The sequence below is a fragment of the Hylobates moloch genome, unplaced genomic scaffold (genome assembly GCF_009828535.3).
Source record: "Hylobates moloch isolate HMO894 unplaced genomic scaffold, HMol_V3 SCAFFOLD_28, whole genome shotgun sequence".
Lineage (NCBI taxonomy): Eukaryota > Metazoa > Chordata > Mammalia > Primates > Hylobatidae > Hylobates > Hylobates moloch.
This window is the reverse complement of record NW_026652303.1, coordinates 1,322,322-1,334,807: the sequence shown is the minus strand read 5'-3', so window position 1 is coordinate 1,334,807 and position 12,486 is coordinate 1,322,322. Positions and strand designations below refer to the sequence as shown.

The window sequence follows — 12,486 nt, the reverse complement described above, 5'->3', positions numbered from 1 at the left end:
AAATGGTGTACCATAAATTAAGAAAAAAGTTAGTGTGCACTAAGTAATGATTTTCACATATTTCCTCTGAGTCCAAATAAAAGGAATATAAAGTTGCGTAAATTGATACTTAACCCTGAAGACTAGATAGGGTTTTCTAGATATTTCCTAATTAATAAAATGAAAAAGCTTTTAAGGTATACTTCAGCCATGTGCAAAGTCAAATATGAAGATCATCATTGAAGTCTGATGACAAGCATATGGGAGTTCATTATCTGTTCTTTATACTTATATGCATTTTTGAAAAATTCCATAATAAAGAGGTAAGAAAATAGTATTAGAATAAAGACTTTAATGCAATTACTCCTCACAGTAATTCCTAGAGCCCTAACATGGGCGGAAAACACATTCTCTGCTCCAAAAGACAGCCTTCCCATCTTCGGTCTCTCTGTTTGCCTAAAACTGACACTTGGAAAAGTTTTCCGAATAATATATCAGGATTAGAACCAAAATTGCAACAGAGCACCTAGAGATATTTCCTGTTGTGTTTATTTCCAGTCTGATTCACTGCTACTGATTCTTCCCATTGGCTTTGTATTCCTTAATAAGTACTAAATATAGATATTATGGTATTTTGGTATCTACAGTTTTTAAACATGACCTTTAGGAAGCCGGAGATGCTGTGGTCAATGTTTTTCAAAAAGTGAGTCCAAGTTTGGATTTTATTTAAGCTTTTATAATGTATTACTTTTCTATTCTTTAAATATATAAAGTCTATGGGTTGGGAAAAATCATATTTCCACACCAAGCCTTTTTATAGTATGTTTTCTGTAGTTTAAAAAAACGTGCTTCATGATGTTGACATATTCCTTTGAGACCATTTTGGTACCTGGCAGTCCACAAGCTGGGCCTCCATGTCCATGGGCTCCTTGGGTGGACTCAGCGCAGTGTCCAGAGTGGCCTTGGTACTCAAGAGCCAGCTGTCCAGCTCATCGGCTTCACAGCGATACCTCTGCAGGGCCTGTTCCTGCCTTTGTTCCTCCAGCTGATCATTCAACTTCTCCTATTGAATTCAGTAAAAGGTAACATAGATCACGCTAAGGTAAAATCTTGAGAATTTAACACAGCAAAGCAATGGTTCCAGGCCCTGGCTGTACATAAGAATCACTGGTAAAACTTTTAAAAATTTCCTTTGCTTAGGCCACATCCCAGAACAACAAAAGAATTTCCAAGGGTGAGTCTCAAAATTGGTATTTTTAAAAAGACTCCCTAGTGATTCTAATGTGTACCTAGAGTTGAACAAGGTATTCTCAAATAACAAACCTATAGGACCAGGCGGTAATATAAATCATGGAAATCAGCCAAGGATTAGAACAAAACAATGGCATCAAGCAGTTGGTAAATGGCAGTAGACACCGGACCTCTATCTCTGGGAAGAGTAGGGAGTGATGGAGACTGTGGCAAACTGAAAAACATGCGGCCTGCCTAAAACGGCAGCCACATACAGTTTCAGGCAATTGATCTCTGTGGGAAGGGGTGGCCCAGTGTTAACTTTCATCTCCAGTAAAGGCAGAAATCCAAATTTCTAGGTTAGCTCTCTGAGTTTTTCAATGATTGCAAATAATTCATGTTAAAAAAAAAATCCAGGTCAATCGCTTCATTTTGAAACCCCCACAAGTTTTTCATAGAGTTACTGGGGACAGTATAAATGAATTAAAAGTTAACTTTTAAAATACTCTAAATACTTTATTTTAAGAATTATTTTATGAATAATTCATTATTTAAAAATTAAGTTTACTAAACCATTTAAAATGGAAATTAATAAGTAGGGCAGACACATTGGCTTTAAATTCCTCTAATATAAGAAGTATTAGGTTGGTGCAAAAGTAATTGTGGTTTTTGCTGTTACTTTTGCACAAATCTAATATATAATATATTATTTGACTAACCATATAATAGGTACAACTAGAGAGAGACCACACACCCAACAACAGGGTCATGGTTAATTGCATTATGGTGTAATTAGCAGCTAAATAAAATAATATTCAGTTCATATAATAAGAAATGTATTGAGAACCAATTATGTGCCAGAGAAGCTGCTAAGAGATACAAGATGATAAATACTATAAAGGTCTTTAGGGAGCCTCCAGTCTAACCAAATTATAGGAGCAACAATATGAGTAGCCTAGAAGCTTAGGGCCAAGAATTTATGAGAGAACAAATAAAAAAGGAAGATAGCTGATTTTTAACACAGATATTACTGCTGCCCAAATTTGTCTCTATATTAAATAATATTTAAATTAAGTAAACGTGGGAACCAGAACTGCAAGAGTATTTTCATGAATTACTATGCCTGAATTGGCTAACAGTGACTAAGTAGGATTTATTCTTTATAGTATTAGTAATATCATCCATCAAATGCTGTCATGTAAACATAGCAAACCATTATGCAAACTCTCTACAATTATTCTTCACACGGCTCATGTCTACCAAGAATTTGCTTTCCACATTCTCAATATTTCACGCCTGAAATGAGTCAGAAAGGGGTCAAAGGACGTATTCATGGCTACACACTGACTGTACTCTATTCGGGAGACCGTTTTGTTTTCTTTGTTTGTTTGTTTTTGAGACAGAGTCTCACTTTGTTGCCCAGGCTGGAGTGCAGTGGCGCAATCTTGGCTCACCACAACCTCTGCCTCCCGGGCTCAAGTGATTCTCCTGCCTCAGCCTCCCAAGCAGCTGGGACTACAGGCACATGCCACCATGTCTGGCTCATTTTTGTATTTTTAGTAGCGACAGGGTTTCACTATGTTGGCCAGGCTGGTCTCAAACTCCTGACCTCGTGATCCACCTGCCTCAGCCTCCCGAAGTGCTGGGATTACAGGTGTGAGCCACCCCTCCCGGCCGTGGAGACCATTCTTGAAACACAATCCCAGCTTAGGAGAGGGAAGCAATGAAAATGTAAATACATAAGTAACCCCCATACTTGGTAACACAACATTAAAAGTTAACTCAGAAGTGAGGAGGCCACTTTAGAGTTATTGGTTACCTCCAAAAGCTGCCGTTTCCCTGAGGCTTTCATCCTGATGGTGGACATTCGCTCGGCTAAGACAGTGAGCGTGGACTGCAAGGCCAGCTGCTCCGCGGGGTCGGCCTCACAAGACTCGGATACCAGCTCCTCTGCGAGAGAGGACTGGAGCTCGTTGATTTCATCCTGGAGCATGAGAATCTCATCCATCAATGCCTGGAGGAAAGACTGTGGAATCACACTCATGTATTCATTTTCTTCACTGAGGGATCATTAGCACTAGCTGAGTCTCACATCCATTGGGATTAGCGGAAGATATTTCACCTGGGAATCATTAATCAATCAACAAATAGGGGCCTACTCACCTACGTTTCTAAATGAAAGGCCAGGACTTTTCTGATTTTATGTATGTATCACTAACCAAAGTGAGTTTGAACAACTTAATTAATCCTTCTAGTTTTCAGTAGGATCATCTGTAATACAAGGATCATCTGTAATATGAACTTATTTTTTATTTTTTAGAGACAGAGTCTCACTCTGTCACTCAGGCCAGAGTGCAGTGGTATGATCACAGCTCACTGTAATCTTGAACTCCTGGGCTCAAGCGACCCTCCTGCTTGAAGCTGGGACTACAGGTGTGTGCTACCACACCTGGCTAATTTTTTTTTTTTTTTTTTTTTTTACTTTTTGTAAAGACAGGATCTTGCTATGTTGCCCAGGCTGGTCTCAAACTCCTGGCCTCAGGGAATCCTCCAGCCTGGATCACAGGCACGAGCCACCGCATTTCTCAATCATTTCTAAGAGTCTCCAATACAATGTTGAAAATAAAATGTACTACTTTCTTCCTCAACATGATTTTCCCACATTAACCTATTGCTTTCCCCAAATCTGAAACAGCATTGAACACAGGATGGGAGAAACCTGTAACCTCTTTCTATGTCGTCACACTACTCAATTTTCTCATTTACCAAACTCTAAAGAAAAAGGGTCTCGCCCAGGTGATGACTTCCATTCCCAAGACTTCAAATGCTTTCTAATCCTGAGCCCTTCCAAAGGTACATCCCTAACCCAGACACCTGCCCTAGGTTTCAGGCTGTGTGTTCAACTTACCTAGTTCACGGGTGTCTGCATAGTGTTAAGTCTAAACCTGCTTCCCCGCCTGTCTTCCACCACCTCTCATTATGGCTCAAGCTGGGGACTTGGGAGTCACTCTTCACACCTTCCTGTCCTTCACTCACCAGATCCAATCTATCACCCAGTCCAATGGCTTTTATCTCAAAAATGTATCTTGTATATCTGAATATCCCCACTGCCCCCACTTGAAGCCAAAGTCAACTTCCTCTCTCGACTGAGTTGCTATATAATGGTCTACTGATGAGTCTATCTGCTTACACTCTTGTTCCTCCAGTCCAGTCTAAATGAAGCAATTATAGCAACCTTTTGAAAATATCAATTAGGTCCTCTCACTCCCCTGCTTTAAAATATGTACTGGATTCTTGCTGTGAAATAAATCAAACTTGTTACTACACTCGTGTAGTCTCACTCTTCCTGCCTCGTGTGCCATGCTCCCTTCTTGCTCACCATACTCCTGCCTTCTTCAGCCACTCCAGGGCCCCACTTCAGTCACTTCCTAGCCTCAGGGCCTTTGAACACGCTGTTCCCTCAACGCGGAAAACTCTTCCCGCTCTGTGTGAGATGGCTCTATTCATCCTTTGCTCTTAGGTTAATTGTCATATCTTCAGAGAGGCCTTTCATGACCACCCAATCCTAAGAAAATCTCCATCATTCTCTCTCATAGCACCCTGTTTTCCTGTCTATCATAATTGATTTTATTTCTCTTTTTTTGGGGTATTTTATGACTTGCTCTTTAGATGGAATCTTCACAGGAGAAATTTTTATTTAGGATTTCAATGAAGTTGGAAAAACAGGCTCTACCACCAGAGCGGCAACTATGATTTCAAGTAAAGTAACATAGGCTTTATATTTGCCAGCATTTCATAGTTTCCAACGTGTCCTTATTTGCATAATTCCTATCTTTTCCACAGGACTGGAGGCTTCACTGCAAGCACAGTGCCTCCTCAGAGTGGGCTCTCACAATGTTAAACAGCAAAAACCCCTTATTTTTTCCTAATATCAAATATCATCATGACAATTAATTTTTAAATAAACTAATAATATTATACACATCTAGAAAAGTGAACAGATTATAAGCACACCAACTATATATATCCATGCTGCTGCTACCCAGATCAAGAAATGGAACATTTCCAGGATTCTATAAGCTCTTTTGACCTCCTCCTTCTTGCTACTGCTGTCCTCAAAAATCACCACTGTGTTAACTTGTAAATATCAGAGGACTTTGGCCCTTATTTGAGCTTTATAGAAATGGAATCATACACGATGCACTGCTCTGTGTCTGGCTTCTTTCATGATTGTGAGAGTCATTCATTTTGTTGCATGTAGAAAGAGTTAACCCATTTTTATCATTATATCATATTCCACAGTAACCTGGCTGTGAATTGTTTTCACTTTAAGTTTTTCTAGTGGGTTTAATAGTGGAATCTCATTGTAATTTTAATTTCCATTTCCCCGATGATTAATGAGATTGTCTTTTGTGACTGCCTGCTAAAAATCTTTTGCCCATTTTCCACTAGAGTTGTTCCTTTTCTTACTGATGTATGGAGTTGCCTGTGTTTCTTTTGGTTCTGCATACAGCAAATAATCTGCTCCCACTTTGAGGCACGGTTTTCCCTTAATGGGAAAAGACTTCCTTAATAATTATCTGTTGATAGAAAGAAGTTCTTAATTTTATCATGGTCTAATAGAATGAATATTTTCCTTTATTGTTAGGGCTTTTGGTGTACTATATAGGAAATCTTTTGCCTAACCCAAGGTCATAAATAGAATACATTCTCATAGGTTATCTTCTGTAAGAATGCTACTCAAAGCATGGTCCACGGAATAATAACAGTCTGCACAATGTTTGTTACTGGCTTATGATGAGATAAACATATTGAGAGCAAGTGCTAAGAAACTTTTATAGTAATTTGACAGTTATGACATCCAAGCAGCATTTGATTTAATTTTACTAAAGTATCCATCTGTGATGGATTAGAATGTTTTTTAAAAAGATCATTCACCACAGACATTTTAAAGTATTATTTTCAAACTTTTTTTTTTGGTAATAACTTCACATTTAGATCTACAAACCACATAAACTTAATTTTCATGTCCAGTGTAGAAAGAGGTGAAAATTCTTCTTTTTTTTCACCCATTGTTTTGCAGTGTAATCTTTGCCACAAGTCAAGTGTCTGTATAAATGTGATTATGCTCTGGGCTCGAATTCTGTTCCATCAACCCATTTGGCTGTTTGTGCAAATACCACACAATCTTAATTATTGTAGTTTTATAAATCTCCCTATCTGGTAGGATATAGCTTTCAACTTTATTAATCTTTTTCAAGACTGTCCTGGTTATTCTTTACTTCTGGCATTTTTTAATATATATTTTCCCACACATTTGCAGTATACTTTATTATTATTATTATTATTACTATTTTTGAGACAGAGTCTCACCCTGTTGCTCATGCTGGAGTCAGTGGCGAGATCTCGGCTCACTGCAATCTCTGCCTCCCGGGTTCAAGTGATTCTCCTGCCTCAGCCTCCAGAGTAGCTGGGATTATAGGCATGCACCACCACATCCAGCTAATTTTTGTATTTTTAGTAGAGACGTGGTTTCACCACGTTCGCCAGGCTGGTCTTTAATTCCTAAGCTCAAGTGATCTGCCCACTTCAGCCTCCCAAAGTGCTGGGATTATAGGCATGAGCCACCGCACCTAGCCTGCAGTATGCTTTAGAATTAGCTTGTCGGCCGGGCGCGGTGGCTCACGCTTGTAATCCCAGCACTTTGGGAGGCCGAGGCGGGCGGATCACGAGGTCAGGAGATCGAGACCACGGTGAAACCCCGTCTCTACTAAAAATACAAAAAAATTAGCCGGGCGTGGTGGCGGGCGCCTGTAGTCCCAGCTACTCGGAGAGGCTGAGGTAGGAGAATGGCGTGAACCCGGGAGGCGGAGCTTGCAGTGAGCCGAGATCGCGCCACTGCACTCCAGCCCGGGCGACAGAGGGAGACTCCGTCTCAAAAAAAAAAAAAAAAGAATTAGCTTGTCAACCTCCACCAAAAAACTTGCTGCAATTTTTAAAATGTGATTGCAATGAATTTACAGACTGATATTGTTTATTATATATTCAAAGTATTTTTTATACATTCAAAGTATTATACATTCAAAAACTCCCATTCAGTAAATTATTTTCTATTATTTCATAATAATGTTTTGTGCCTGAATGCTAAAGGTATAAAATCTACGTTTGGTCTGATTTTAAATGCTCCTCCATAATTAGATGGATCTTATTATGTCTTTGTTTTTTTTTTTTTTTTTTACACTGATCCTTCTGTACAAGCAAGAAGAGCCTCCTAACAATTTCACACTGTGTTCATTCTCATCCTCTCTTCTGTGCCTTTCCACACACATTTACATTTATAGTGCCTCCTACCCACTCCTGTTGCCATTCCAAATTTTCAGACTCTGTCTCCTCAAAGTCCTTGTTAGATCTCATTTAACCTACTTTCCACTAACTGTAGCTCACAAGCATATTTCTGTTTTCTGTTTGATGTGTTGTTAACTCTCACCAGCACTACCTCATTAAATCTCAGTGGATTTGACCAACCAGGTGTGCACTGAAGGTATCAGCTTCCATTTAAAACTCACAATGTTCTAAAATAGCTCTCTGAATGTTCTGCAGTCAGTAATAAAGGAATTAGGAAAATCTGGAATTGTTCACTTAAATCTTTTTTTAATTTTTTTGGGAGACAGTCTCGCTCTGTCGCCCAGGCTGGAGTGCAGCGGCACGATCTCAGCTCACTGCAACCTCCGCCCCCTGAGTTCAAGCAATTCTTCTGCCTTAGCCTCTCAAGTAGCTGGGACTACAGGCTGCACCACCATGCCCAGCTAATTTTTGTATTTTCAGTAGAGACAAGGGTTCACCATGTTGGCCAGGCTGGTCTTGAACTCCTGACCTCAAGTGATCCACCCGCCTTGGCCTCCCAAAGTGCTGGGATTACAGGTGTGAGCCACTGTGCCCAGACTCACTTAAATCTTGTTAGAAGCAGTCCTCTCCACTCATGCTTGAGTTTACTCTTAAAGATGAGTGGACATTTTTGGAAGGTAGCTAGAGTTTTTAACTTCAAGATCTAGCAGCCAGGCTCAGGGGTCATGAGATTTTCTTTTGGGGTTGTAAAAATGTTTTGGAACCAGAGAGAGACAGTGGTTGTACAACATTGTAAATGTACTAATACCACTAAATTGTACAATTTAAAATGGTTAATTTTATGCTATGTGAATTTCACCTCAATTAAAAATAATTCAGCCATCAAATATGTCTTCAGTCCCATAACTCTGAGTATAAGAGCTGGTGGCCAGCAGCTACCTGACAATATATGATTCAAGATAAGGAGAAAGAGATGAAATGCATGCTTTTGGGTTTCTGATTTGTAATTGCAAACTTGGCATGTGTATGACACTTACATAGCTTAGAGAAGTTCCATGAGCTTCTCTAACATAAAAACTCTTTAATAGTAAGGGTGAAAAGAAACGCGGACCTTATGTTATGTGACCTTCAGAACTATCTACATGAACACAAGTTTTTTTGTTTGTTTGTTTGTTTGTTTGTTTTGGGGGGATGGAAGCTTGCTCTGTCACCTAGCTGCCATCTCTGCTCGCTGTAACCTCCACCTTCCAGGTTCAAGCAATTCTCCTGTCTCAGCCTCCTGAGTAGCTGGGACTACAGGTGTGCACCACCATGCCCAGCTAATTTTTGTAGTTTTAGTAGAGATGGGGTTTCAGCATGTTGGCCAGGCTGAAATGTTTCCTGTTTCATTTATTTATTTATTTATTTATTTTTTGAGATGGAGTCTCACACTGTTGCTCAGGCTGGAATGCGGTGGCACCATCTCGGCTCACTGCAAGTTCTGCCTCCCGGGTTCACGTCATTCTCCTGCCTCAGCCTCCCAAGTAGCTGGGACTACAGGCGCCCACCACCATGCCTGGCTAATTTTTTGTATTTTTAGTAGAGACGGGGTTTCACCATGTTAGCCAGGATGGTCGCGATCTCCTGACCTCGTGATCCACCCGCCTTGGCCTCCCAAAGTGCTGGGATTACAGGCATGAGCTACCGCACCCAGCCTTTTTTTTTTTTTTAAGCCTACAGTACCTGGTATTCCTGGGCAGTCACCCATCCAAGTACTAACCAGGCCCAACCCTGATTAACTTCCAAGATCAGATGAGAGACCACAGTTCTTCTCACATTCTATTTTAGTTGTTACATATATGAAAAAACAAAACAAACAAAATAACCACAGAGCTGTGTCCTATATATCACTGAGCTTAGTGTGGCAACACATGTCCCCAAAGCATCAGATGCCCATGATAATAAGGTCGCAATGACAGAGGGCTTAACAGTCAGTACAACAGCCACAAGTCAGCTCATGAACTGCATTTAAACCTTAAAATGAAATCTGTAAGACAGCCAGGCATGGTGGCTCACACCTGTAATCCCAGCACTTTGGGAGGCCGAGGTAAGTGGATCACCTGAGGTCAGGAGTTCGAGACCAGCCTGGCCAACATGGTGAAACCTCATCTTTACTAAAAATACAAAAATTAGTCCAGCGTGGTGGCAAGCACCTGTAATTCCAGCTACTCGGGAGGCTGAGGCAGGAGAATCACTTGAACCTGGGAGGCGGAGGTTGCAGTGAGCCAAGATCATGTCACTACATTCCAGCCTGGGCAACAGAGTGAGACTCTGTCTCAAAAAAAAGAAATCTGTCAGACAATTTAGAGAGGATAACCAGAAAGGCACAGCATTCCACACAAATTCAGTAGTTTAGACAAGTCTTTAAAGGAAAAATGTAGGAATTAGGTTACCTCCTTAAAAAAAACATGAATAATTCCAAGAGAGTGTTGGGAAAGAAATAAAAACTAAAGTATTTCTATTAATTTTTAGGAAATATAAAAAACCATACTGGACTTCCTCACACCCATTCAGTTGAAATTTAGAAATAGTAATTCTATAACAGTGCTTGAGATTTTTAAAGTACCATTCCTGAAGCTAAGAACAAATTTAGAAACTGTGATACCACCAGCTTTTCATGTAGGCAGCTGTGTTCCAGAACTTGTAGAACTTAGGCACAGACAGCAAAAGGTAGCAAAAATAGCTCAGATGAAATCTGTGATGATACATGAAATTATACTAAATTCTACATTATTGCTATTTTCTTTCCCTCCCATTAGAACATTAATATGTTCTAATTATATTAATATATACAATTATATTAATATATTAATATAACATTAATATATTTCTCTCTTAATAAAACATTAAGCCCCAATGACTGGTAATCTTCATTAAATTAGTTGTACCTCCTTACTGCTGTGATGGCTAGTACAACTACTACCAACTTAGAAAGGGAAAAAAAGTCATGTGGTTGGCCTTAATGACAAGAAAAGTAACAGATTCACTTCTAATTTATAATTCTCAGAATTAATGTGCAATTTTGAGTTGTCTCCATTAAATCCCTTGAACAGAATCATCACTTTGCCCCACATTCAGTTTATTGTGTTTTCATCCTAATGCCTGAGCAACAGGGTGGTGGTGCTGATTGGAAGCTGACTTGCATTCTCACTTAGGAACTCTGGAAGGGCAGAGAAGGCCACCAGGATCCTGTTTTCATGCAGCTCCTAAATATTGTGGGAGCCAGTGATGGGTCTTTGGCAATTGTGGGCAGCCCCCTGGGCCACAAGAATAGGGGGCTTGAACAAAGGTGGAGATGTCCTGAAGCTGGAAAGAGGGTCAAACTACTTAAACTTTCTGTAACATCGGCATCTGATGATCTGAGTGAGCAACCCTCAAATGTACTCTAATCTAGCCCTTGCATAATTTACACAATATTCCTTTTGAATGCTTAAAGAACGGGCCCTCCTACAGAACAGCCATCAAGGTTGGCCTGAGGAGCACGTACTCAACGTGAAGGAAGCTCTCTCGCTCCTTCCAGTACAGTGAAGCAGAGGTGCAGGGAACAGCTGGACAGACAGAACCGCAGGAGCAAGGAAGACCTAGGAGCCCCAGGGAGCACACTGGAGCAACAGGGACACCCCTTCAGATGACAAAGAGGTGGCCACTGGCAACAGAAAACTGAAGTAGCAGCTAAAGAGAACCGGGAGACACTGAGGCCCCTTTAGATAGGAGAGGGGTTTGGGAGACTAGCAGTCTAGTGATAAAATGGGGGAAGCTCAGAAGTAAATGGCATTGGAATAGTCCCCCAAGCCCCTGACTGTCCTCCTGATTGGTCTGGTCTTGGATAACAAGGGTTAATTCTCATTTCGTGCTTTCATAGCACCCTCTGCAAATGTGGCTAAGGGTGGGTGACTGTGGGATAGGAGAAAGACCTACAGAAGATAGTTCTTTACCAAAATAAGGCCTAAAAATGGACGCTATGCACTTTGATCTCTATCTTCAGAAGTCACAAGAGCGTAAAAAACCTGAAACCACTATTTCTCAATATGCTGTCTCTAGATGAAACGTTCTCATTTTTATGTTATACTGAAAGATATATGTTGCAAAAGAATGGAACTTTATCTGACTACACATATGAACAAGCAGTCTATTCCAAGGTTATCCTGCTTCCAAAACTAGAAAGATGTAAAGTAGAAGAAAGACAAAGTACAACGTTTCACTCTTAAAGCTGTTAAGTTACCCTGTTTTGATAAACATGCTTACCATGCCATGCTTTCATAGCTCTTAATTAACATCTAAAAATATCTTTCTTTCCTCCTGCCTTCTGAAGGATTGTCACACGCTCCTGGGTTCTTGTCCCAGCCAGGCAGCATTTTCCTACATCACAGTGATGAATATGTAGGAGAATGTGTGCCTCAGTATCCTTAGACCCCAGTTATACCAAGTAAATATAATTTTAACAGCACACCTCATTAGACTGCCAAAGTATTAACCAGATTTTAATTTCTGAACGTTTCTTAGCATGCATTTTAAATTGACACATTTTTAACCCTATCTTTCTGCGTTAGATTAATGTAATGATCTCTGTTTCTCATGTAAAGCTAATATTTTGCCTAGTTTAACCTTTTAAAAAATGATTTAAGTCAGGGACAATCACAAGATGAGACTTAGAACTTACGAAGTCTGAGACGTATTTTCTGAAGTGATAATGGAGGGGCACCCCCAGCTAAGTTTCTTAAAACAACAATATCCAGAAAAGGTAGATTTGGAGTATATTTTATTCTTACAACAATGGCTCACAACAAAATCAAAATAACCTGGCAACTCTAAGGAAGCACATTTTGTGTAATCAAAGTTAAAAAGCAACATCAATGCGTGTAGCTTCCTTTAATTAGATTCAAGGTCTGAATC

The 12,486-nt window shown here is 40.0% G+C and overlaps 1 protein-coding gene across 1 annotated transcript in view; it reads right to left on the bottom strand.

Annotated features, from left to right (window-relative positions):
- The window catches only part of LOC116463154 (nesprin-1-like), a 532,795-nt gene that overhangs the window by 168,606 nt on the left and 351,703 nt on the right, over window positions 1–12,486 (bottom strand). Inside the window, exons 95-96 of the mRNA XM_058434482.1 lie at window positions 3,029–3,223; window positions 869–1,042 (exon numbers count right to left, since the gene is read on the bottom strand). Of these exons, the coding sequence (XP_058290465.1) occupies window positions 869–1,042; window positions 3,029–3,223 (369 nt within the window). The remainder of the gene's footprint in view (window positions 1–868; window positions 1,043–3,028; window positions 3,224–12,486) is intronic.